General features: G+C 43.4%; 4 protein-coding genes across 4 annotated transcripts; all 4 read left to right on the top strand.

Annotated features, from left to right (window-relative positions):
- The first annotated feature begins 5,670 nt into the window (after positions 1 to 5,670).
- Positions 5,671 to 7,847, top strand: LOC117901871. Its single transcript, XM_034812828.1, has 6 exons — positions 5,671 to 5,687; positions 5,745 to 5,895; positions 5,955 to 6,296; positions 6,362 to 6,883; positions 6,941 to 7,615; positions 7,689 to 7,847. The coding sequence occupies exons 2-6, from the start codon at positions 5,765 to 5,767 to the stop codon at positions 7,789 to 7,791; spliced, it is 1,773 nt and encodes a 590-aa protein (XP_034668719.1). The 5' UTR covers positions 5,671 to 5,687; positions 5,745 to 5,764; the 3' UTR covers positions 7,792 to 7,847.
- Positions 7,848 to 8,651: 804 nt separating this feature from the next.
- Positions 8,652 to 10,129, top strand: LOC117901893 (cyclin-dependent kinases regulatory subunit). The gene is made up of 2 exons (XM_034812854.1): positions 8,652 to 9,057; positions 9,133 to 10,129. The coding sequence occupies exons 1-2, from the start codon at positions 9,002 to 9,004 to the stop codon at positions 9,302 to 9,304; spliced, it is 228 nt and encodes a 75-aa protein (XP_034668745.1). The 5' UTR covers positions 8,652 to 9,001; the 3' UTR covers positions 9,305 to 10,129.
- A 2,137-nt stretch (positions 10,130 to 12,266) lies between these two features.
- On the top strand, positions 12,267 to 20,929 carry LOC117901115 (excitatory amino acid transporter 1). Its single transcript, XM_034811749.1, has 11 exons — positions 12,267 to 12,517; positions 17,244 to 17,563; positions 17,632 to 17,727; positions 17,795 to 17,962; positions 18,033 to 18,075; positions 18,767 to 18,809; positions 18,869 to 19,052; positions 19,107 to 19,237; positions 19,308 to 19,737; positions 19,799 to 19,895; positions 19,956 to 20,929. Exons 2-11 carry the CDS (start codon positions 17,379 to 17,381, stop codon positions 20,016 to 20,018), a joined length of 1,440 nt encoding a protein of 479 aa, XP_034667640.1. The 5' UTR covers positions 12,267 to 12,517; positions 17,244 to 17,378; the 3' UTR covers positions 20,019 to 20,929.
- A 1,867-nt stretch (positions 20,930 to 22,796) lies between these two features.
- Positions 22,797 to 24,619, top strand: LOC117901977. Its single transcript, XM_034812980.1, has one exon. The coding sequence runs from the start codon at positions 22,870 to 22,872 to the stop codon at positions 24,484 to 24,486; it is 1,617 nt and encodes a 538-aa protein (XP_034668871.1). The 5' UTR covers positions 22,797 to 22,869; the 3' UTR covers positions 24,487 to 24,619.
- The last annotated feature ends 266 nt before the right edge of the window (positions 24,620 to 24,885 follow it).

Here is a 24,885-nt window from a genome sequence, read left to right as displayed (position 1 = left end):
AGATTCCCTGAATGTTCGATGGACTATCTATGCCGAAATGTATTCTTCGGCCACTTCGGATCCAGGAAGAAAACACAAGCAGGCGGCTTAAAAAAATAATTCTCGAGAGCGCAAAATAAAATACAAAATATGTAGAATTTTCGTATGCGTAAATCAAGTATACTCCATCATTAACTCGTATTTAATTTAAAGCTCTTCCTCATCTCTGTTACATAACATCTAACAAATAAATTAAACCCACAAATAGAGTATACATATGTATGTATGTATGCATGTACATATGTATATCTAGTGCAAGGGCCGCAAGCAAGGACGATGATGCCAAAGAAATGCAAACAACAAACAAAACTAAAAGCGCACTCCGAAAATCGAAAAGACCCAAAAGAGCCACAAAATATGTAACCGCAATACAAACCCCAAACTCAAAAGCTACGCCCACTCCCACACACACACACACATGCATATAAAACGCGTGTATATGTATGTGTGTATCTATGTGTGGCAGGGCAAGCAGTGCACAGTTGCAGTGGCACACACGAGATAAATGCACACGGAACGCGCACAATTAAATATTCAGAGCGAATATTTTTTTCTTTTTTGCTGGTTTGCTGTTGATGCCACGGCCACAGCCGTTTTCCATTGCTGTTGCCATTGCCGTTGAGTACCAACAAAAAACCAACGAACCAAAAATGAAAAAAAAATGCCGCTGAAATTTAAAATACCAAAGTAAAAAGTTTCATTCGGCGGCTGGCCGGGGTAGAGAAATGTTGGTTAAACACGTAGCCAAGCCCAGAATGAGATACGCTCTAACAGTAGATGGAGTTGTAGCTGTAGTTTTCGTTGCAGTCGCAAACTCATTTTATTGAGATAACAAACAGTCGGACATGTACGACCAAAAAATATGCTTTTGAGGCGAAGTTTTCAATAAAGCTTCCCCGAACTGCTACAGATCCGAATAAATTCGTAAATAAAAAAACTAGTTTAAATATAAATGAATATCCACACATTAAGGGATATCTTCTCAATAGCACCTTCTCAACGTTCCCAATTCTCTTTAAAAAATGACTACTGACCACCCACAGTTTTCATCAGGATATCCTCAGGTGCCCGCCAAACATTGAAATAAACTGAAAATACACTCTCTTTTGGCGAGCAATCGCCAAGGCTGGTGGCTCAAAGGCGGCGGCGGCCGTGGCGTTTGTGGCGGCTTGCGGTGAATGTGAAAAGAGTTGGAAAAGCGGAAAAGCGCAGAGGCATAGCTAACGGCTGTCAGCGTTCTCAACTGTTTCCTCTATAGGTATTTTCATATGTCCGTCTGTGTGTGTGCTATGGTGGAACGAGAGGCTGAACTCCCGAGGCCGCTGTCAGAGAAAAAGCCTCTCAAATGTCGATGATTCCGATGCCAATGCCGATGCCAATGAGATGGCAATGACAACGATGGCGTTGTGGATGCGGTTTCCGTTTCCCGTCTGCGGTCCAAGGACTGGTCATTGACTACTCTTTATGTCCACACCACATCCCACCCCTCTCCCCATTGCACTATGCTAAGCTCTGCTGGCAGCATTTTGCAGCTGCCTCTTATCAGCTGTTAACACATACGAGTACCATTTGCTGTGTTGCTGCTGCCATTTCTAAACGGATTGTGTATCCCAATTCCTATGTTAAAGTTTTCCCATTTAAATGCGACAACTTCCGGGCCTTGCATTGACACTGAGATACACTGAAACAGAGATACAGATAGAAAGCGGAGGGCAAGGGAGTTACTCGAGTGCATTTCCTGCTACAAAATGTTGCATTTCCTTTCCTTCGCAGCCAAAAGGACATCGCTTGGACTCCGGACACAGACACACTGAGCAAAGTTTTGCGGATAGGGCAGGGATAAACTTATTTTTGTGTGATTAAGTGGTCTAATTTGTGTTAAGCTTTTGGTGGACGAAGAGAGAGCGAGAAAGCCAAAAGCCAATAAGCAGAAAATAGAAGGGGCACTGAAAACGTTGTGCAGGAGGGAAGAGCAGCAGCAGGGCCTCTCTTCAACTGAAGCACACATGCAAATGCAATTATTTTCCACGCTGCTTAATGCTTTAATTGCATTTTCCTAACAATCCTCTTGAATGAGTTGGGAGGTTGGAAAACCCCCCTCATATTTTCATTATTATTACTTTTTCTCCCCGAGCCAGTACTGACAATGAATAAGGGTCCAAATATGCGCCACACACACAACACAACACACATGGCCATAAACAAGAATGCCAGGAGCCAAAAGCCGGTAGCTGGTAGTATGAGGATTTGTGGGTCCGCATCCGAGTCCAGTTTTGCAGCCTGTACCATGGCGTATACGTAATTTGCATTACAATGAACTTTGACTGCAGCCAGGCAGGCTGGAAGACTCCCATCTCACCCCTTTCATTGCTTCTGCTGCAAGGTGTATAATTTTGATAGCAGTTCCACAAAGGCCAGGGAACTGTTAAGAGTGTGTGTGCCCCTGCAACGCAGGGGGAACTGTCGGGAGGGGGCCAGACACTGATGGTTTACTGAACGTTGCATTTCAATTGAAATAACAATAATTGTTTGCAGCAGCCACTGCCACTGCCACTGCCACACCATCCCTCCTCCCTCTCGTGTTTTGTTGCTTTTTACTTTTGTTTTGTGCTGTGGCATGGCAATTCTTGCTCTTCTGGCTTTCCCACTTCCTCTCTGACTGACTTTCTCTCCTCTGCCTCCTTTCTGCATCAGGGGAAATGGCAAAAGCGGATGTTGGGTGTCAGTGACAACCACACCCCAGTTTTTCCCCCAAAGGAAAACTATCTAACCTCTGATGGATGTGGGGGAAAACACTTGGATAAACAGCACTGTTTGGAAGCAATTAAACAGAAATAATATTCCAGTTGTGGCAACAATTTAAAGTGGTCCATTAATTGGCCTTGAAACTGTCCAACTAATATTGCGAAACATTTCTTGTATTTTATTTTTATTTTACATTTTCAGGTTTATCTTCTTTTTACGCAGCAGTCTTACCCCCTGATAATCACTTCTAAATAGTTTATTCACACTTTGTTCCCTGCTCTCTCTGGTGGCTGGGAAAACTGTTTTTGCTCACTTCACGCTCTAAGTGATTTTCAATTATGAAGCGCGACAGCTACAGGGAGGACGGAGCAAGAGATGATTTTCCTCTACTTTGGCAATGCCATTCACCTTGGAAAAATCTCGGGTGATTGTAAAAAAATGTCTTGCATAAAAAGTTTTTAATTGCCACATGCTCTTAGCCGAAAAGTTCGAGCACGAGAACGAGCAGAGGTGGGAGACTGTTGTAATTAGTTGGGCATACTTCAGGCTGCAAATTAAGCCATAATTATGCACAGCAGGCGACACTCTAAAGAACTCCCGAACGAGTCCGGGTCCGGGCTCGGGTCCGAGGGGACTTGCAAGAGGTCCCAAAAAAAACAACAAAAAAGTACCAACTAAATGGTTGACTGAGCCATCAAGTGGCCCTTCCCCCCCTTGGGCCACAACCTTCTCAAAGTCTAACCACAACAATTGGCCAACAAGTTGTCGTTGGCCAACAACTCTTGCAACAAAAAACAAAGGGGGGAAAATAGGCAAGCATAAACGAAAATATTTGCTTTGAACGAAAATGTTGCACTACACGGAACGTGTGGCAGTGCAACCCAGAGCTTTGAGTGAAATGGAACAGTGGGAAAAAGTGAAACACACTCAAAGCAAAGCAAACCCCACAGAGAGACCCACTCCTAACATCGCTTAAAGGATGGTTGGACAGCGCTACCGACAATTGCAGATGCTTTGTATTCTGGTCATAGACCATTTTCCACCCATTGTTATGCCAGATTGTCAGGGTGAAAAGGCAGGGAAGCGAAAGGGGACGGAGGGAGGACTATGACTGATAAGCGGGGCAGCGACGCTGTCAAAGGTTGTGATTGATGCACACAGGTTGTAAGCCTGTCAGTACAGTGGGATAGTTTTTTTATAAAAATTAAGATACTGAAATTAGGTTACTAACCAGTAAATTTTGTTCTGCATTCCCGTTCCTGTATTAAAGCTTCGAACAATTAAAGCTCTCAATGGATGTCAAATTTGGACAAATACTTATAGATCGTTCCACTGTACGTTAAATGGTTTCCCTTTTTTAAACAATATCTGCAAATAATAGAGGGATTAATTAAAAATTAATCATATTTATTAAGATTTATTAAAGAGACTTATCATATCTTTATTTTGATCTATCATTTAGTAATTTTCAATAATTTTGCACTTTCTTTTCTCTCTTTTACACGCATGTTCCACTGTTTGTAACTGTTCATTCTAATTGTTGATGCTGCTCACCTTTTTCTGTCTCTCTTTCATTCATTCTCTCTCTCTCTCTATCCGATTGTCAGCGAACTAACTGTAAATGATGTTCTCACAATGCATTCAGCCACATACTCGCACTCCCACACACTTTACACACACACCCACTCTCACACTTTGTTGGCGTCGCCGGCTGGAGGTCAGGTTTGCAACTGACAATCCCCACTCTGTGCCCTTAATGTCTTTTTCTTGCTCGTTTATTTGTTGCACTCGCATGCCCCCACTGCCCATACGCACCCTTGCACGGTTCACTTGGCCTTTGGCACTTTGTCAATTGACAAACAAAACGAATTGCACATTGGATTGTCTCGCAACACGCACTCGCTTAGCTTGCAGGTGTCTGCTCTGCCGCCACAACCACGTTACATGGGCGCCAATTCTGTTGTTTTTATTTGCTTGGCTTTGCCTACGAAGAAAAGAGGATGGATTCTGTTGGAGATTCCAAAATCAAGTTGTAGTTGAGCTAGCAATGCCCTGCAGAATGGGGTTTTAACTACTTTAACTTTTTTGATTCTTGCCGACTGCAATAATGTTCGATCGCGTCCGGTAACTGACGGTCAGAAATATATCGTATATCGTACTTAACCTACCAAAGCCCCCTTTATTTGGGGGTTGAGTTAAGACGCGGTAATAATGATATTTGCAAATTGTCCATCCTACACGAAAACGTTAGTCTGAACTACGCTAAAATTCTTCAAGTTTTATAAAATTCGAGGGTATATTGATTTACCGACTGGTCGACAATGGGCTAATGGCTCTGTCCATAATCAGAAATTCTTTTTCTCGATTTTGAAATTCCATGCAAAATTACCAACTACCAACTGGTGGCTCTAGCTCTTATAGTCTCTGAGAACTAGCCGATAAACAAGACGGACAGACGGACGGACGGACGGACGGACAGACAGACATGGCTCAATCGACTCGGCTATTGATGCTGATCAAGAATATGTATACTTTATGGGGTCGGAAACGTTTCCTTCTGTGCGTTACATACAACCGTTGTTCGCACAAATACAATATACCCTATTTACTCTTCGAGTACCGGGTATAATAAGCATATAATGCGAGTGCATGAAATTAACATCCATCGACTTAGTTTATCGATATTTACGATCGATGTGTTACGATGGTATGCTGCGATGCGTTTGCCCCGCTTCCAGCAAAAATTGCTTATTTCACAACATACATAATATTTTGGCAAAAAAAGCAACTGCCGCAAATATCATGAATATTTATATTGCACGCATTGCCCGAGGCGAATAAATGGTTTCTATTCCCAGCCAAATGGCAGTTTCCGTCCCGGTCAAGGCTGCCAGGAGGCAAACGTAGGAGTTTGATCATATTCATTTGACTCAGCTAAATAGAGTGTCTATATTTTGTAGTGAAACAACAGCTGGCAGAGATGTCGAAGTCGGCATGCACGGGCGTCCTTAAGCCAGTGCCCATCTACCAGAAGCTAATGGTCGAGAACCTGACCATCGTTCATCCCCCCCTCCTAAAGATTTACTACTGGGAGAGCTTTGATATTTCGGGGTGAGTAGCAACATTGCCTAGAAGCGGAACTCTGTTGATTACCTCTGTTTACCCCACAGCTGGAACAAGAAACTAAAATCGAATCGACAGGAACATGAGCACACAATTGCCCTGCCCATACGACACATCAAGAGTCCGCCCCAGAAAATCATCTTTTGGCTGCGAAATCTCTCCGCAAAGCCGTTGACGCTTACACTAAAGCGCCTACAGAACTGCGGCTGTCGGCCCGTGCAGACACGCGTGGGCTTCAATCAGTTTCGGCAGCTCTTCCACTGCAAACATCGCAAATTGTTGCACCTGCACCAGGAGGTGCTCACCATCAAGCCCGACGAAGTGCTGGCCCTGTCAATGACGGCATATTTTCTGATCTATGGCATGCATTTGCTCACCTACGAAGTGCAGTGAGTGAACCAATTGAATGTGGACAGCGACTCCCACGTACTCTCTAACCATTTCCGTTCTCTAGCACGGATGACAATCGCAAATTCCTGTGGCACTTTAAGCTAGAAATCTCCGAATTGGACCCCGAAAAGTGCCTGCTGACCAAGGAGCTGCTGCCTGTGAATATCAAGAATTACTACCACGTCACACAGCCCATTTGGGTGCAGAATTTCACCAATATGCATCTCAACTTTTCGTTCTCCACGCGCGACCGTGGCCTGAAGCTGCTCAACACGACTCTCACGGTGCCGCGGCAGAGTGTGTGGCCCCTGTTGGTGGACTACCGTCCCATGGACTATGAGAATGAGGTGGAAGTCATGCTGGGCTATGAGAGCGCTAAGGCCTGGTACAAGATCAAGGGACGCGGTGTCCTAGCCGATGAGGAGGAGCAAACGGATATGCCGCTCAAGGATCGCGAATGCGCTGATTTTCTCTACGTTATTTATCCCAATCGGGTGACCTTTACCGTCTGCATGAAGGAGGATCGCACGCAGCTGGTGAATGTCCACAATCATGGCCAAAAGTGTGTCGAATTCCGCTGGCAAAAGTAAGTACATCCGCCTTGAAAGGATCATCTAATGAATGTCGAAATCCTCCTCTGTAGCTACATCATCAGCGACTTCTTTGCGGTGACATTCACGCCGTCCGTGTTCCGCCTCAAGGGCCACCACTCGAAGTTGGTGGAGGTTAAAGTCACGGCCTACGATCGCTTGGTCAACTTTCGCCGCATTCCCATCGTCCTGGAGGTGCACCGCATCCTCGATCAGGCCACGCTGATCGCCAAGCGCGAGCTGGAGGAGATCGAGTCCATAGACGACCCCAAATGGAAGGAGGATAGCTACATAATGCACTCGTATCTCCATCTCAACTTACGGTCGACCCTCAAGAGCACCCACGAAACCGAGGACAATCCCGACGAGGCGGCAGACACAACAGCCGAACGCTCGCCCTGCGGCGGCACGCACACTGACAGAAACACCGAGGCAGCGGGCGACAGCCCGGCCATTGAGGAGCAGCACAGGGAGACAGAGCGCCGTGAGCTGGTCAAGCGGCTGGCTGCCAAGCAAAAGCTTACACCAAACGAAATCATCGAGCTGACTTTGGCCATCGATCATCGCAACACCATCTTCGAGACGCTCTTTTGGAAGTATCTCAGCAAATCGAACTTTATGCGCATCTTCTCCGACCGCAAGCGCCACAAGCACACCAAAACCTACGAGGAGGTGGTGTCCGTCAAGACGGAATCTCCGTTAGAGCCTGGCGCTGTTGGTGATCGCAAGTAAGACTATCCCACACCCCCACACCCCCACATTAATCTTTCTAGCCTCTAATCCTTTGCTCTACCCTTGTAGTACCATTATGGAAATTCTATCGCGACTCATGCAGGAATCCATCAATGATTTGGCCAAGAACTGGGTCTTCATTCCCTCGCAGTACTACGAGCGCAATATTTAAGTGTTTCATTTGTTTCGTCTATAAAATGCATTGCATCAGCATTTCCACGCCTTGTTTCCAATCCTCCCCATTTCATTTCGGTTGTCCACACCACGAAATTTATCTAAGATTTTGCACGCGCGCGTGGAGAGTTCTCGGAGTTCTTGTGGCCATCCCCACCACTGCCTGTGGGAATTTATGTGCCTGCCGAGCGGCGGAGCCATGCTTTTAAGACGGGGCGTGACGGGGGGCGATGGTCAGACATTCAGACAGGAGTATTTATGCTTTTTTGTGCTTTGCTTGCTTTTAGCTCTGTGGGAAGCACAAGGAGTGTTCAAATTGGTTGCTCATTTGTGTTATCTAAGCTCTAAACAAGCGTATAATATAGTTTCTTAGGGATTTCGAGTTTAAAAACTTCGAGGAATCCAAGAGTAGTACCCTGAATCCTTAGTCATTAAACCATCATTAGTCATTGCATACAAAATTTTTTAGAAAATAAATTCAAAACGCGCGCCTCGAAACTCCATCTGTCGTAAAACAAAGGAAGTGCAGACGACATCTGCCGCTTGCCTACAGAACTAAAACTTAGCTAAATTAAAATTATATACACGATATATCGTGCTTTTCTTGCGTGTTTAGATAAAAATTGTGTTTAAAAACTCGAAAATGTATTTACTGCTAAAGATTGGCAAGTTCTTAACTCCTAAAAACATTTGGAATAAATTAAATTGAATTGTAATTTTTTATCTCCCATCCGAGACTGCCACCTATTGCTTGTTTTGTGAACACTCAGTGTTGGTAAACACCCCACTCCAGTTATCGCATCAAAATATCCAAACTAAATCGATAGTTTTTAAGTAAAGCATTATCGATAGAGTAAACATATGTATCATCCCTAATGCCGAGCGCGTCTCTTTTTTCTGATTTAAAATAATTGAAAACGTAAATTTCGCTTTGCTATCCAAATAAAATTGTGATAAAACAATTGAAATACATTCCAAATAAGCGTAAACACGCAGAAAACATACAAAACAATAGTCACACCAAAGCGAAAGAGCCACCGATCGAGTGGCCGCTTTCACCCCGGGCTCAAAGAAGACGCCGCAGAAGAGCGGAAAAAATTCGCACATCGCATCCCTTGCCGTGCCGCATATCAGCAGAAGCAGCAGCATTCCAGCACACAACCAAATCAAGGTCAAGTGCGCGTCTCAGGAGGAGCACAATCGGAAAAATGAGCAAAGATATTTATTATTCGGATAAATATTACGATGAGAAATTCGAGTATAGGTGAGTTTGTGCGAGTATCCCCGAAAATCAACTGTAAATTCTATATATGCATATCTTTTTTGTGTGTGTGTGCAGACATGTGGTCTTGCCCAAGGAGCTGGTTAAGCTGGTACCCAAAACCCATCTGATGACGGAGACCGAGTGGCGTTCGATTGGTGTGCAGCAGTCGCGGGGTTGGATCCATTATATGATCCACAAGCCAGAGCCACATATCCTGCTCTTTCGACGCCCCAAAATGGAGGATTAAACGGAGTAAAATACGCACACCAACTCACACGTATACAACAGTCGGCAGCGTTTTGGCAGGAGGCAGCTCACACACACAAACGCATACACTCTTATACGACGTCCGGCAGCTGCTGCTATTGTTCGTGTATTGGTGGTGTTGGTGGTGGCTGTGGAACCAACTGTTGCGATTGTCCTACTGTCAGCGCTACACTACCCTACACTCTCCTCCCGTTTAATTCTTTGAACAAACATTTATGCTCCTCTCTGTAAGTCCCACTACCTGCGCGCACTCCTTCTACCCCATAGATGCGTACACCCCAAGTGGCCATATTTATATGAAGTGAATACTTCTTTGTTCAATTCGATCGAGCAGTTTTAACTACTTTAGAGAGCTATTTTTAATCACAATGTTAGCCTCTGCCCTTCCATCGATAATGTGTACACCGAAGTGACCATTCTTATCACCTACTTGCCATTGGGCAGGTCTGTTGCCTTCAATTTAAAATCACTTTATTGTAGGGAGAGGTAAAGTAAAACACCAGACATGGGTTACCACATTCCTCTCTCTATATTTTGCCATTATGCGTTGTACTTTGTTTGCCATTTTGCAGTACAAGCAGGTACAGTTTCCGTCGGATACGAAAAGCCTCTTTGCTCACATTTAAGCTTAAAAGAACAAAAATCTGATTTGTGATCTTGAAATTTTTTGTATATCAATAATCTATAATACATAATAATATGTTTACACATAATACTTATAAAAAAACTTGTAATAAAATATGTTTAATGTATGGAAAACTTGAGGCGTTGATTGCTTAAAGTTTTTCTCGAAAATCGATCAAAACCCAAAATTGTTATTCTTCAAATATTAATGGGGAGTAATAATAAGGAAGGAAGTCTAATAAATTGGCGATTTAGATGGCAGACCCAAGGAAACGGAAGTTGTGCTACTGATCTTTGAGAGTGAAGTAAGTATTTCCTTTTATTTAATTAATTTGTGTACTATAAAAATTAACTTTAATCTTACTTGCAGCGGGGACACTCAGAGTAATGGATTTTGTAAGTACTTTCATCATTTTTATTTAATTAATTTAATTAATCAGAGCAATATTCCTCTTCTATCAGCAAAAAATAATCATCAAGAAATGGATTGGAGCTTATAGCAGTTATATGGCATGGTACATTTATCGAAGATCATGCCAAAAACGAGGTAAAGAAGACAGCTACCATGGCATTAATTAGATGTATGAGGTAGAAAATAAGGAAGACAACAATTAATTTAAGAATCTCGTAAACAATAAGGAACTGAAACAAATTTTCATCTTTAAACCATTTGAGTACTTACCCTAACTCTAATCTAAATTATCTTTACTACTAACTACAAATTGCTTCCAAAATTATTTCAATTCTTCTCACAAATTTAAGGCTACATATATTAAATGCCAGAATTCTCAAACTATTCTTAAGCCCCCCTTCAAAGCTTCATCCTCATTATGGCCGAAGCATATGCTGAATTAGCTTTGTACACCAGTATACTCGAGCACATAATTATATGGTTATTTATATACCACAACATAAGTGCTCTATATGTATATGTTAATGCATAAACATGTGCAATTTCCACACACACTAATGTTCGTGTATTGTTTTCCAGTGTCAAAAATGAAGATCGACAGTTCCGGTCCCAATGTGTGTTGTGTTGTGCCCACAGCCACAGTCACATCCCACCTCTCCACATGAGAAAGATCGGACACCCATCCAAAATGAGTCGCTAGGCAAGGCAAGGGTGGAGTGGAGCGACCGGCCAACGACTAATGGTTACGTTTTGTATCGCTTTCGAGCCACTTACTCGCTTAGTTGGGCCCTGGCATCCTCATCCACTGGCATCGACACCCAGGCAAGGCATAGCACTGCATTATACATTATATTTCCCAGCAGCATGGAACAACCGAGCAGAACTGGCCCCCAAGGCAAATCGAATTGAAGCAGATCAAAGGCAGCAGCTGTGCAGCTGTGTGCTGTGTGCTCTTGCTGATTTGGATTATTATTATGTACCATCATTGTGGGCTGCTGCTGTACAGCGAATATGAAACCGGAAATGCCCAACTAACATTCTTTGCTTGCTGCTGCCCCATCATCATCGTCCATGCCCACTTTCTTGTTTCGTTCTACGTTGCCTTTCGATTCTTTTGTGTGTGTTTCCAGAGTCTCAATCAAGTTCAAGTAGTCCGTGGTAATGGCCATTGTTTGGTTGGCTTTTTGGGGTGGTTGCTGCTGCCTCACTCCGGTGACGGTGATCTTTGACATCACAATTTGGTAATCATCCAGAGCTAGTGGAGGGATTGAGTAATGGACAAACTTGACCTACTTATTGGGTGAGTTCTACCGCAGTTTTATGCCGCATGTAAAGCAACTTGCATTCATTTCAGATTCAGAGATTCGCCAGTCCAACCCAAACCCCCTCGATTTGGAATTAGCAACAAAGCGACGTTGATCAATGCAAGTGTGGACAAAGCAGCGCCTAATGAGCCCAAGGAGGAGCAGGAGCTTGCTGCAGCCTGCAAAACACTGAACTACATTGGAAGGAGGGCGCGCTGATAATGAATTCCTTTTGATTGCACTCGCATGGGGCGTAAAAGGAAAGCGAAAGCCCAGTATGATTCGGATACGGAGAACAAGGCGTGACAAATTACGAGAGACAACGCGGCGTATGCGTTACGTGAGATGGGATGGGAGCGCTGCCTCCGCCTCAGCTTTTGATGAATGAAAGTCAACCCCCCACAACACAACACACAATCTCTCACACACACACATACACACATTTGTACGTACTCTACAGATTTTTATATATATTTATTTTGCTGATGAGAGTCGCGACGCTGACGGCGACGACGCTGCTGCTGCTGCTGCACAATTTGCGCGGTCGTTGGCTATATTTCGAATTTGATTTCGATTTAGTTTTTAGTACGGTTTTATAATCTGACGAGTCAAGTCGTGTGCTGTTGCCTTGCCTCTACGCTCTCTGCCGCCCTACGTGTCAGAGCAGAGCAGATCGGTTTTTTGTGTCCGGTGTGTGGGATCGTTGCATGATCCGATCTCAGAGATCAGATCAGTCGCTGAAACGCCGCGTGCTCGTCTACAGCCACCAGCTCGCTGTGTGGTCTCGCGTCCCCCGCCCACTCCCTCCACTTAAAAGGGTTTACAAAAATTATCACAGTGTATGAATTTGATTGTAAGTGAATTTAATGCCAACAAACCAAAAAAAAAAACTATTTAAATCAGAGACAAGAGAAACAATCATAAATCAATTGACAATGGAAACAATGTTATCCTTAGATGCAAGGATTATGCAGTGATGCCCATAAGACATTTAACATATTAAGTTCAAGTTAATTTGTGTTTCAATCCTTTTGCAGGATTTTAATTTCTGTTAGAATATTTTGCGATTTGTTTCCCAGTGTGTGTTACATGGCAAGTGGGTAAGTTTTTTTTTGTTCCTCTCATTTGCCGGCTCAATGTCACAGCTGTTTTGGTAACCTGTACACAAAATGTACGGGTGAATATAGGACACATGAAAACTGAAACTCTTTTCTTAAAAAAATCAATTTTGGGTAAAAATCTTCAATTTTTTTTGCTCCCCACCAGCATAATTCCCTTTAGTGGTTAATTCCTATAATATCCAACTATTACTGAGCACACTCTAGTCCATTCCCCAACCCTTTGCCATCTTCCACTTCTCGAGCCACCAAGACGCGTGAATAATTCCCGATTAACGCTGCTGATAACGTGTCGAGCGGCCGACTAACCTTGATAGGACCAAACACCCCCCACCCGCAGCCAGCATAGGCGTGTGGGCGTGGCAACCACTGCAGTCTATATATATATATCAATTTTGAGTTTTTTCTTGATTTTTTTCCCATTATTTTTAGCACACAATGCAGTTTTATTTTTTGGCTTTCAGTGCATAAAAATAGTTTCGCTTTCGCTCTTCCAAGAGAGATCCGAGAGGAGCATAAAATATATATAATAAATATACATACATACATATGTATGTATACACACAGGTACTATATGTTCTGCTCTCAAGTCAATCTGTTACTAAAAAATGTATGTTTCTTCGCGCGCGTAACATTTGCGAACGTCCCTCGCGCATTTCAAACATTTTCTCATGCAAATAAAAATGAAATTATATGACAAGTGCGTGAAGCTTCAATTAGGCCAGAATAAACCATCAAACTCAAGCTCAGATCGGATCTGACTAGTCTCAGCTGCAGCTAAGGTCGATTATCTTATAGAGGGAATATCAGCGGCGCCGCGTGCTGGTCGCGTTTTTTAATTCTTTTCGGTTTTTTGCGGAATTCGCATGATCTTGATTAGGTTTTAGAAGTTGGTGGATGGACAATATGGAAATGCCAGTCTGCCGGCTGTCCAGTGCGATAATCGTAGTCAGACAGACACACCGTCTATAGATTGCGGTGACAAAGGCCGACGGACCGAATAAAGATTATAGCGTCATATATAATATGTACATATACTATAATATATTATGTGCCTATGTGCTTCCTAATCGTCTAAAATCCAAGTCTGAAACACACAAAACCTCGTGCGAAATGAAAACTCATGGAAATTGATTTGTGCAACCGCTTCCACACTTTTCTATTGATATTTTTTGCTCATTTAATTATAATTAGGAAATATTTTTAAATTTAGTTTCTGGGGATTTTTCCTCGTATTTTTTGATAATTAAATTTTAAGTTGCTAAATTGTAAAGTCCCAGTGGAGAAATATTTAATTATGACAGCTAAGCTGATGGGGCCAAGTGCTTCAATGGACGGCTATCAAGTTCCTAAACAAACGCTTTTACATTTACCAAACAATTTGCAAAGATCTTTTCATAAAGCTGACAAAATTGGTTAGAAAAAGTTTGAGAACACAAAAAACCAGATATTTCTGGTAAAATCTATGCAAAAAACTTCACTGCACCTCCTTCGCCCGCAACTATGCATTTTAGATTGATTTTTTGTTCAGTTTAAACTGGTTCTTTGTACGCCTTACACATACTTTTTATAATATATTTCACCCAAAGACAAATGGGTGGGTCACAGCCTTCCCTCTCTCCCGCAAACACACATACACATCCCCTCCTTGGAAGTGCAACTACAATTTGCATTGACAATGAATACGCGACTCGAACATAGTTTTGCATTGCATTAATTAGTTAGTGTTTGCGCTGTTAAAGTATATTATATAAGTCCGAGACTAATTAGTATTCATCTGTCGATATTTTATATGTGTTTAACCAACGACAACAATAATAAACTTGTTCATGTAAACTGTTGTTCGACAGGCGGCCAATCAAAGATGCGGCCAGGAATCAACGCCCCCGCATAGGAAATGTTTTTTTTTCTTAAATGGAAATGTAGAGTCTAGAATCTGTTCGGGTCTGGGTATAGGTCAGGCAAGCGTCATTCAATTAGATGGTTTTATGGGGGCTTTTAGGGCCATGCTAATGAAGACAACAAGTTCAAGTTGAAATCTCCCAAATGGATCACGTTGGGTGAGAGTGTCGTCGGTTGAGTATTACATTTCACGATAATTTCATGGACATTCCCTGTCCATTAATTGGCCAACTTCCGTTGCGAGTGAAACCCCATCCTTTTGTCAATGAACTTCAATGATATCCACTTGCATTTCAGCATTTAGCATACATTATTTCAGCCCGCTGTAAATGCAATTTAATTTCAAAGACAACTGCGACACATTCTGGGCAAACAAACACAAATATATTACAATACTTATATTACGAGTATATTAACGTCGAATGCAAATTCTGTCTACGAATGTAGTATAGGAATTCATTTGCCTGACTCACGGTCAAGTTCGAAATAGAAAAGACAACAACAAAAATTATGAATAAATATGAAAAATCTACACGGAACGGCAATGACAGCAAGTCGGAGCGGCAGTCGGTCATTCAGTCACTTGGTCAAAGGCAACTTTGTATATAAATCAACTTCATTGTGCAACGGGAGACTGTAACTGCATTCCAAGTACACTCCCTCCCTCCCCCGCTCTATGTTAATCAAATTCAGTTCTTATCTCTCATTAAACTTGGCCCATGAATCGCCTGCCCTCGAGTGTTCAACTTAAACGGTTAGTTAATTAAACTCACGAGCGATAAATACTGTTTAGTTTGGGGTGCACAGACAGTGCCTCAGTGCCCCACATACACCACACTCTTAATGCTCTGCACACAGTCTGAATGTAATTGTGTCCGCCCAATAGATATCCATTTCAATAGCACTTTGTAGGGGAACCCTGCCTCTGGGCACAGGCCAATCGGGCACTCAGAATTCTGACGCAGACTGCTGGCTGTTGTTTTGTTATGCAGTTACATCAATTAGGTAAACCGCAGCTACTTTCCCCAGTACGAGAGAAATACTCAGTATTATGACATTATCATCGTGTGTCTCCAAAAGGTTCAGAGAATTGTGTGCATCTATCAGTGATCTGTGACTGTTTGTAAGAACGCAATTGTAGTCGATCTGGCAGCTACTCTTATCAGCTAAAAAAGAGAGTGAATTAAGGATCGGTAAGTGATCAAAGCAGGGTACAAAAGAGGCACTTCATGGTGGCAAGGGCGAGACCTATACTAAAGACCTAAAATTCCATGAAAGAATCATTGTGAGGATCACTTCTCGAAGAAGTGATCATTGAATTAATCACTTCTAGAAGTGATAAGTGATAAGATCAGTAATGTGAGCACTGATCTGGCCGATTTCCTGGCTGATTTTAGATCAAGTTTTTTTGTTAGAGCATTTGCATTCTTCCCTTGATCACACGAAAATCTATGCTTCTCCCCCACACTTGTTTTCAGCTTCAGCCAAGCGTGAAGCTTTTCAATTTCACGTTCATACGATCCCCAAAGTGTTTTTCAGAGCTGATCTTCTATCTGTGATGGTTGTCTCCTCCTCTACAATTGTAATGCAATTGGCTAAACAATGCGAAAGTGTGAACAAATTTCTTGATTAATCTGAATGTCCGCGTCAAGTCTCAGTGCCCAATTGAGAGGATCTCAATGGGTCTGCCACTTCCACTCCGGCTGGTGCATTCAATTTGGGTCACTTTTCAAAGACACATGATCAAGTGAGGGGATCCAAATTCCAGAGTAGACTGGATTCGCTATCAGTTTTCATTGATCACCGACATTCAGGCTGAAGTCTGTCTGTGTCTATGTGTGTGCCCTTGCACCCCACTTGGGTGGTGGCAGCAGGGGGCCGTGCGGGAAATATTTTTCATTAGCTGATCGTTTATGTAAATTTATTTTTTTGCCACGTTTTCCCGATGAACTTGTTCCCTTCCGCTCCACGCCTCGATTAATTGAGCTGCAATTTTTTGTTGCTTCATTTTCTCGCAGTTTGTTCTTTGGTTATTGTTTTCCTGTTGTTTTCGCACTCGAAAAAAAGGTGTCGGGAGCTAAATGAATGTTAAAAAGTAAGTGAGAAATTTTGAATAATAGCTTTAGGGTTGGCTTATGCAGAGCCAGAGCTTCCTGCCGCTCTGCTCTCTCGAAAAATGTTTTGTAAATAAATCTTCAAAAAGAAATTCGACGTCCGTCCGGCTTCTTGTCAAAAGTAACACCATTAGGAGGGTGTAGACTAGGGGTAGGGTAGGGGTTGATTTTGCATAAATCACAAAAGCTGCCCAGCTGCCCAAAGGCCACGCTTTTTTTTTGGGGTTGTAATTTTTGCGTTGTGCCAAAGCTCTACAGTCGTGGATCGCAGTTTGAACCGCGAGGAGGAACCATAGCTGTCAGCAAACGTGTTTTGGGCGGAATTTAAAAAGAAAATTTGAAATGAATTAAGTGTTAGGACCAAGCATTGCTTCAACTACACAAAAAAAGTTAGTTGTTACTCTGATTTTATCTGCTTTAACTGATAATCTCTTTGTCTTTGCAGCATTCCCTTTTGCAACTAATCGGAGCTCGGAAAACTCCGTATAACTCGGCTTAGCACCGCTCAAGCTTGAGGGTGCCCAAATTATACCCAGAAGGGTGCTCTTTAAGCCCTGAAATCTAAGCCTAGAAAGCGAACATGACGCGACCGAAGCAAAATGAGAGCAAATTCAAGGCATTCATGCAGGAGAATGTCCTCACCATGGCCACCGTGATTGGTGTGTTTGCGGGTGGACTGGTGGGCTTCATCATTAAGAACAGCACCGGGGAATGGACAAAGCGTGAGATTATGTACATATCATTTCCGGGCGAGATCTTTTTGCGGTAAGTTCGAGTAAACAATAAACTGGTTAATTAAGTTCTTAATTGACACTTTGCAACTATTTTCGCAGCATGCTTAAATGCTTGATTGTGCCGCTGTTGGTGTCGTCGATAACCAGTGCCATTGGTGGACTTGATTTGAGCATGTCCAGCAAGATAGCCACCAGGTGAGTCACGCTACAAATGCCGCTAGCAGAGCCATCTCTTATCCTTCGCTATCTCTCCCCTTTTCAGAGCCATCACATATTACTTTGTGACCACCATTTCGGCTGTGGTTTTGGGCATTTGTCTTGTGACCACACTGCGTCCCGGCCAGGGTGCAAAGATTGTGGAAACCCAAACGGAGAGCATCGATAAGGCATCCAAGGTGCTGACCCCAGACACGCTAATGGATCTGGTGCGGTATGTCTACACGAGATTGAATGATATTTGTGCTCAACCCATGCTGATTCATTTTCTTTTCTTCTTTTAGAAACATGTTTACGGACAACATCATCCAGTCGACCATGTTTCAGGTAAGTTACAGTGGGAGAGAGAGATCCAAACGGAATCCGTAAACAGCAGAAAATCCGTAGCAGTAACCGCCGAACCAATTATTCAATTCTTTTTTTTGCGGTTTACCGAGTTTGATTGAAACAAACCGCGCACGACACATAATCAACAGCGACATGATAGGGCTGGAGGGATATCACAATTTCAATTACAATTCACAATCCCAGTCCCAAACTAGGGGGAGACACTTTCACACAAATGTCTCTCTCTGTCGCTCTCTCTCTCTGCTTAAATTTCAATTATCGCAGACGCAGACTGGCACAGAGAGACGCAGGGAGAGCGCCGAGGGGTTTTTGGAGCCCCCCAGACATAAATTGAATCAAAGTACTTGCCTCGTACGGTTACTGTGCCTGATATATGGACATTGTACCTCCAACATTTATATGATAATACGTATCTGGTGTATCTGTATCTGTCGCTGCATCTGTCTCTGTCTCTGTGGCCAACCAAATGAATATTCATGCGCACAAATTAGATTATTGTCCGAGTCAATGAAGGGGGATAATCAACGCCAAGAACTTTCGCCAATGCCTGTGGCTTAACCTTTTGAGTGGAAAATTATGGATACAAAAAGAGACAACACTGTGCCCTTTCCCCTCGGAGATCCTGTAGCGTTAACCCCGTAATAAAGTTTTCCATATCTTCCCTTTTTAGTATCGCACGGAGATCTTTGAGAACACCAGCATTAGCCCTGCACGTATGTGGTTCCCGTTCATCAAACAGAGATCCATTAATCCATTATTTCCACCCCCTCAGAACCCATGGAAGCCTGGCAATTCAAGTCCTCCCAGCGCGAGGGCTCCAATGTCTTGGGTCTGGTCATGTTCAGCGTGATCCTGGGCACCACCATTGGCCGTATGCGTGAAAAGGGCCAACTTCTGCAGGATTTCTTTACCACATTGAGTGAGGCAATGATGACCATCACCTCATGGGTTATCTGGTAAGTGCAGGAGAGCCTTTATTCTTGAATTTGTCTCATATTATTCCTTTGTAGGATCTCCCCATTGGGTGTGGCCTTTCTGATAGCCGCCAAGATCATTGAAATGGATTCCATAGCAGCGACTATACAATCCCTAGGCTGGTATTTCATCACCGTCATGATTGGTCTCTTTTTGCATGGATTCGGTAAGTGTTTTTTCTATGCTAGAAGGCAATATCTGTAATCAATCCCGTTTACCTTTGTGCTCCCACTCAGGCACCATTGCTGTGATCTTTTTCTTGGGCACACGACGCCTACCGTATCGTTATATTGCCAAGCTCAGTCAGGTGCTGGCTACTGCCTTTGGCACTGGCTCCAGTTCGGCCACCATGCCGCTGACCATCAAGTGTCTGGACAACATGGGCATCGATCCGCGAGTCACACGATTCGTTATACCCGTGGGCGCCACCATCAACATGGATGGCACGGCTCTGTATGAGGCGGTGGCAGCTCTCTTCATTGCCCAGTATCGTGAGATGAGCTACTCCTTTGGCACAATTGTGGCGGTGAGCATAACGGCAACGGCTGCCTCAATAGGGGCCGCTGGCATACCGCAGGCGGGACTCGTCACCATGGTCATGGTGCTGGACACTGTGGGCCTGGAGCCAAAGGATGTGTCCCTCATTATAGCTGTCGATTGGTTGCTGTGAGTACAGCAGAGGGAACTCCTATCTGTAGTTATTGTTACACATTTGTTTGGCTTCTAGGGATCGCTTCCGCACTACCATCAATGTCATGTGCGATGCTCTGGGCACTATTTTGGTAAATCATCTGTCGAAGAACGATCTGGCCAGTGTGGATAGGGTAAGAGGCCTACAGCTTTACCCTTACTTGTTCCCTGTTCATATTTCTCTCTATTCCCAGTTGAATGCCGAACCTCATGAGCTCCTCGAGCTGGGTGCCAATGGTCATGAGATGAAGGAATGAAGGCAGTCTTCGCTTGGCGCCTATAATCGCAAACGATGAGTGGACATGTCCCGGGTGTGGGCCTGGTTCCACATCCTGCCACGCCAGGATAGCGACAGCGATGACTACGACGACGATGAGGAGTTTTAAGATTGTCATCGCTGCATCGTTTATCTGTTGGCAGGACTCAGGACTCCAACAGTCAGTTTGTTTTGCGATAAATTATGGGCGACCAAGACGCTTCCAATTTCCAAGATTGATTCAATTTGCAGCAGTAGCCTCGAGAGGTCTGCCAGAGTACAAGTACTAAAAAAAACGAAACACAGCAACGAATTTAAAGCCAGCTACTAATTCGTTAATTAGTTTGTTTTTCTCTACCCCCGTAGAAGCAGAAAAGCAGAACAGAATTATTTGTAAGAACTAAGCAAAAGATACATTTATCGTCTAAATTAGCCGTACTTTCAAGGTGTAAATAATATTTTAAATATAATTCATAATTATATTAAATTGAGTTCAAATTTTGCTTTACATTCTCCCCCTCCCCCCACATATATATGATTAGTATTAAATGAAAGGAGAAACACAAAAATTAGTTATATTCAAATTTCAATTCCATTTCAAACTCCAAGCAAATGCATTTTGTTGTCGAACAAATGAGATTCGTACTCTAGTATTTGTTAAATAATAAAAGTAATCAATCCAACAAGTTTTCTGCCATAGTAAAACAAAATAAAGAAAGACACAAAATAAGTAAAATATTTAGCAGTTAGTCGTCAGAGCGATAAACACTTGAAAATACAATTAAAATCGAATCGGGATAATACAGAAATCAGAATTTCAAATGCCGTTACAAGTTCGTGTTCATAGTTTGAGCTTTGTACATACTTAATAGATTAAGTATACATACGCGTTCACACACATTACATACAAAACGAAACATATTTAATGTAATAATATTTAAAGCGTGCGACAAAACAAATCAAATCCAATCAAATCAAATGAATTCTTCAATGACAATAATCGAGTGCTGCGCAATCAGACAGGACAGAGGAGAGACACTCAATTTATATGCGAAAGAATTATTTATTACAGTAATATTATTTAACTAAATTTAAATTTAGGGCACACCATTACAACAAAAACAATAAATTAAAAACAAATAGAAATGCAAAACAAAAACCAAACCCAAAAATCATCAAAATGTTTGTAGTTTCTGTGTAGTCTAAATATACATATGTTTACTAATAAAACTTTATGAATATTAAACGAAGAGTCAGTCTAGTGCCGAATCGAATTGGAAGGGGTATTGAAATTATCAAAGAAGAGGCTTAACATGGATATTATGATAACAATTCGGGAATGTTTTAGCTTATATTGGTTATCTTTGGCTTCCATGGGAGAGTCTATCTAAAATATAGTTTTCTAAGCATGCAAAATTAAACTGCATATAAACTAGTTTATGCATGCATTACTTTTTCTCAAAGGTGTGGTTCCATTCTTATCAAATTGTATCAAATTGTAAATTCTTATGCATGCTGTCGAGCATGGTGCCGCCACACATCATGTTTGTCAACATTTACAAGCAACAGTTCCTTTAAGCAGCAACAAATACCCAATGCTGGTATCTAACGCATTTTATTTCCATAGCATCCAGCTATTATGGTTATATAGCAGCCAGCTTTGCATAACGCTTTTTAGTTTCCTTAAGCCTCCGCATAGAGGGCGCTTGACAGGCTCTGAAAGTAAACCAAAAGATGGCGCCCAGAAAGCGTCAAAAAGGGAATTTAACTCTAAATATTTTTTTGTTGAGAAGAATAAGGCCGTGTAAGCCGATAACCGAGGAGCTCAGAAACTTGCGATTCCCGCCATAGAGGAGGCAGAACCAGACCTGGGACTCCTCGAGATTTAGACTCGAATATTCTGGTGGTCCGTGAATACACCCATTGACTCAATTCAACAGTCAGTTTTCGAATTTTAGTAAATTTAAAGACCTTTTAAGTGAAGCATAATTACCGATTTATTGGAAAGTTGCCAGGATATCTACCTAGGAAAGGGGAGTAAATTAAATTGAATAATTTGATATTATTTAACGGAACCCTTTAATCGCAGCTTCCTTTTTTGCATTTCCATTCAAAAAAATGCTCGAAGAAATCCAACAAATAATTGAATACTTAAACAAAATCAGAATCAACCCCACCATACAATTCAGTAGTTTGAAGTGGTTTGTTTTGTTTTTCCTTTTGTTGTTTTCCCCTCTTTAAAGCTGAAATGGTTCCCTTTGATCTATCCCATGGCATGGGTAACATCTGTGTCCTACCTACGCTCCGCAGGACATACAATATTACTCCATAAAAACAAAAAACGGACGAAAAACTGCTACAACATTGGGTGCCATCGAGAGGGGAGGGACACGGGACACACACAGCAGTGTTTGTAGGTGGCAGAAAGGGTAAAAACTTTACGTTGGGGCAGAGGGAAAATGCAGTCACAGGTCATCAAAATAAAATAGCAACAACAACAGAAACTCGATGACTTTTCAACTTTTCCATTTGTCAGTTTTTCCCAGCGTGTTTTTCCCGGCAACAAAGTTTAAATTTATTGTCTGATTTCAGAAGGATTCCCACTGGAGGGGGACATGGAAATCACCATCCAAAGTTTTGCCCGAATAACGCCTTCAGGCCAAACGGCTTTGTTGGCACTTGTCTAAGCCTCCGAGAAAACGGAAAACAAAAGCCAAATGGATTTTAACTTCATTCCCAGAGAGGCGACAGCTCATCGATTTTGAAACAAAACCGACTAAAAATCCTTTCATTATTTTTATTCAGTTCATGTTCAAAATTCTCAGTTTTTTATTTGTATTCCAGCAATCACCATGAGCAGGCCCAGGCCGACCGTGCTGGAGCGCCTACGGCAGCTGAACAACGCCGAGCTCTTCCTGTTGTGTCAGGACTATAGGATAATGGTTGGTCGCATCACATTCACCAATCGGCGGCATGTGGAGCGTCTGTTGACGGTAGCCGTGATTGGGGATAGGGCTAGGGCACGAGTACACGACCAGCTCGCCAGAGAACGCGGCGAGGGGTACTCGCGGAACCAGGATGCCAGGGAGGTGCCGACGCGCCATTCGACAGCTCCGCGTAAGCGACGACGTACTTACCAGCGAGAGAGCGGGAGGAATGCCTCCACCATGACGACTCCCTCGGTTCATCTACTGAGCAGTGAACGCCGCACCTACTGGCCCTCTGTCCTGCCGCCAACCATGCGACGCGCACGCGACCCGCCACTGTGGCGTCAGAGGGTTACGCAGCAGCAGCAGCAGCAAGGATCCTCAATTATTGAGCGAGCTTTGGACTCTGTCCGACGGGCAAACTTCTTTGGCTTTCGGGTGCCATTTTCGCTGTGGCGCTACGCCAGCAGGGGACTTGGATACAGGGGACGTCGGACTCCGGCACGTTTTCGGGGCGGACAGGGAGAGGAAATGATCGATCTGGGTGAAGAGCAGGTGGAGGAGGAGGTTCATTATGAATGGGGAGAAGAGAATCGGTACTCGGAAGGGTCTCAAGAACTGTTCGAAGAGCGGTACGTAGAGAGGCAGGAAGATCGGCATGAAGATCAGTTTGAAACTGAGGATCAGTTGCAGTATGAGAACGAGGGGCACTATCGCGAGTATGAGAATGAGAATGAAGACCTAAATGACATGCCATACTCAGGAGAGCCCTCAGACTACGGCGCCACCCGCTTTTGCAGCCGCGAGGATCATGAAGAAATCTCCCTAGGCGATCAGTCGGAGGCGCAGCGACAGCTGGAATGGCAGCTGAATTCCACTTACGGCGAAGGTCGCACCCAAGATCCCTTCAACTCCCCACATCCCTACGATTTCCAAGAGCTGGCTCAACTGAATCTCCTGGATCGTCTGGATCGCATCGATCAATTGCCTGAACCTAATGATACTCCACTTGCACTCCGAGAAAGCCCACAAATCGACACCGAAAACGAAAGCGATTCTTCGGTATATTTCTCCTTCAGCAACTCGTCGACTTCCTTTCACGATACCAATGAGCCGCCGGTGCACCTGGTCCGAGCTCAGGCAGTGAAAAAACGCTTCGACTGGTTCGGTTGGATGAAGATCGCACCACGGGCCAAAAGCCAGAGCGAGCGTATTGCCAAGCGGGATCAGACACGGGAACAGAACCTCGAGCACGAGCGTGAGCTCTGCACCATCGACTATCTGTCTGAGATCGATTCGAGGGCGTTGCAGGATAGGCCCCTGCTGGAGCTAATGAGTCGCCACGAGCTGCGGCACAGCAGCGAAGAGGATGATTCCTCCATTGGCAGTTGTGGCGATCTGCAGCCCGGCTTGCTACGTCGCACCTTTGAGCTGCTGTTTTGCGATCGACGAGGGGCTGTGGACATCAAGAAGCTGCGCTGCAGCCTCTTTTGCTGCTGCATATCGATTGTTGCCTATGTCAGCTTTAAAATGATGCACTAGACGGCTGCTTTCAGCGCTCTTTGTGGGGTTCCTTGGCCCTTTATTGGGCTTATAAATTGCAGTTTTTGAGGTGTCTCTTTAATGCTCTTTCCCTGCCTTCAATCAATTAAACTGATTAATCATTCGCTTGAAATACTGCAGACAACTGTCTCTACAGCTCTTGGGGTTGGCAAGAAGATTGAGGTCCAAGGCTATGCATTACTCATACGCCACGTGTTGACGTTGTCTGCCAGCCCAAAATTTCACATTTTCAACTCGGCACGGAAATTAAACTATAATTATATTTCCAGTCAGAGTCTGTCGGAGCCTATCAGCCAGTGCCTCAATCTTCAGTCGAGGCCCATTCCAAATGGAATTGAATAAAAATGAGCCCTTAAAGACCTCGTTGTCGTTGACTTT

The sequence above is a fragment of the Drosophila subobscura genome, chromosome U (genome assembly GCF_008121235.1).
Source record: "Drosophila subobscura isolate 14011-0131.10 chromosome U, UCBerk_Dsub_1.0, whole genome shotgun sequence".
Lineage (NCBI taxonomy): Eukaryota > Metazoa > Arthropoda > Insecta > Diptera > Drosophilidae > Drosophila > Drosophila subobscura.
The sequence above is the reverse complement of the archived record's forward strand: the minus strand, read 5'-3'. Positions and strand labels throughout refer to the sequence as shown.

Coding starts and splice junctions, on each gene's coding strand:
- LOC117901871 (XM_034812828.1), top strand. CDS start 5,765: ATGTCGAAGTCGGCATGCACGGGCGTCCTTAAGCCAGTGCCCATCTAC. Junction 6,297..6,361: donor TTGCTCACCTACGAAGTGCA/GTGAGTGAACCA, acceptor TCCGTTCTCTAG/CACGGATGACAATCGCAAAT. Junction 6,884..6,940: donor GTCGAATTCCGCTGGCAAAA/GTAAGTACATCC, acceptor CCTCCTCTGTAG/CTACATCATCAGCGACTTCT.
- LOC117901893 (XM_034812854.1), top strand. CDS start 9,002: ATGAGCAAAGATATTTATTATTCGGATAAATATTACGATGAGAAATTC. Junction 9,058..9,132: donor GATGAGAAATTCGAGTATAG/GTGAGTTTGTGC, acceptor GTGTGTGTGCAG/ACATGTGGTCTTGCCCAAGG.
- LOC117901115 (XM_034811749.1), top strand. CDS start 17,379: ATGACGCGACCGAAGCAAAATGAGAGCAAATTCAAGGCATTCATGCAG. Junction 17,963..18,032: donor ACGCTAATGGATCTGGTGCG/GTATGTCTACAC, acceptor TTCTTCTTTTAG/AAACATGTTTACGGACAACA. Junction 19,053..19,106: donor ATCACCTCATGGGTTATCTG/GTAAGTGCAGGA, acceptor ATTCCTTTGTAG/GATCTCCCCATTGGGTGTGG.
- LOC117901977 (XM_034812980.1), top strand. CDS start 22,870: ATGAGCAGGCCCAGGCCGACCGTGCTGGAGCGCCTACGGCAGCTGAAC.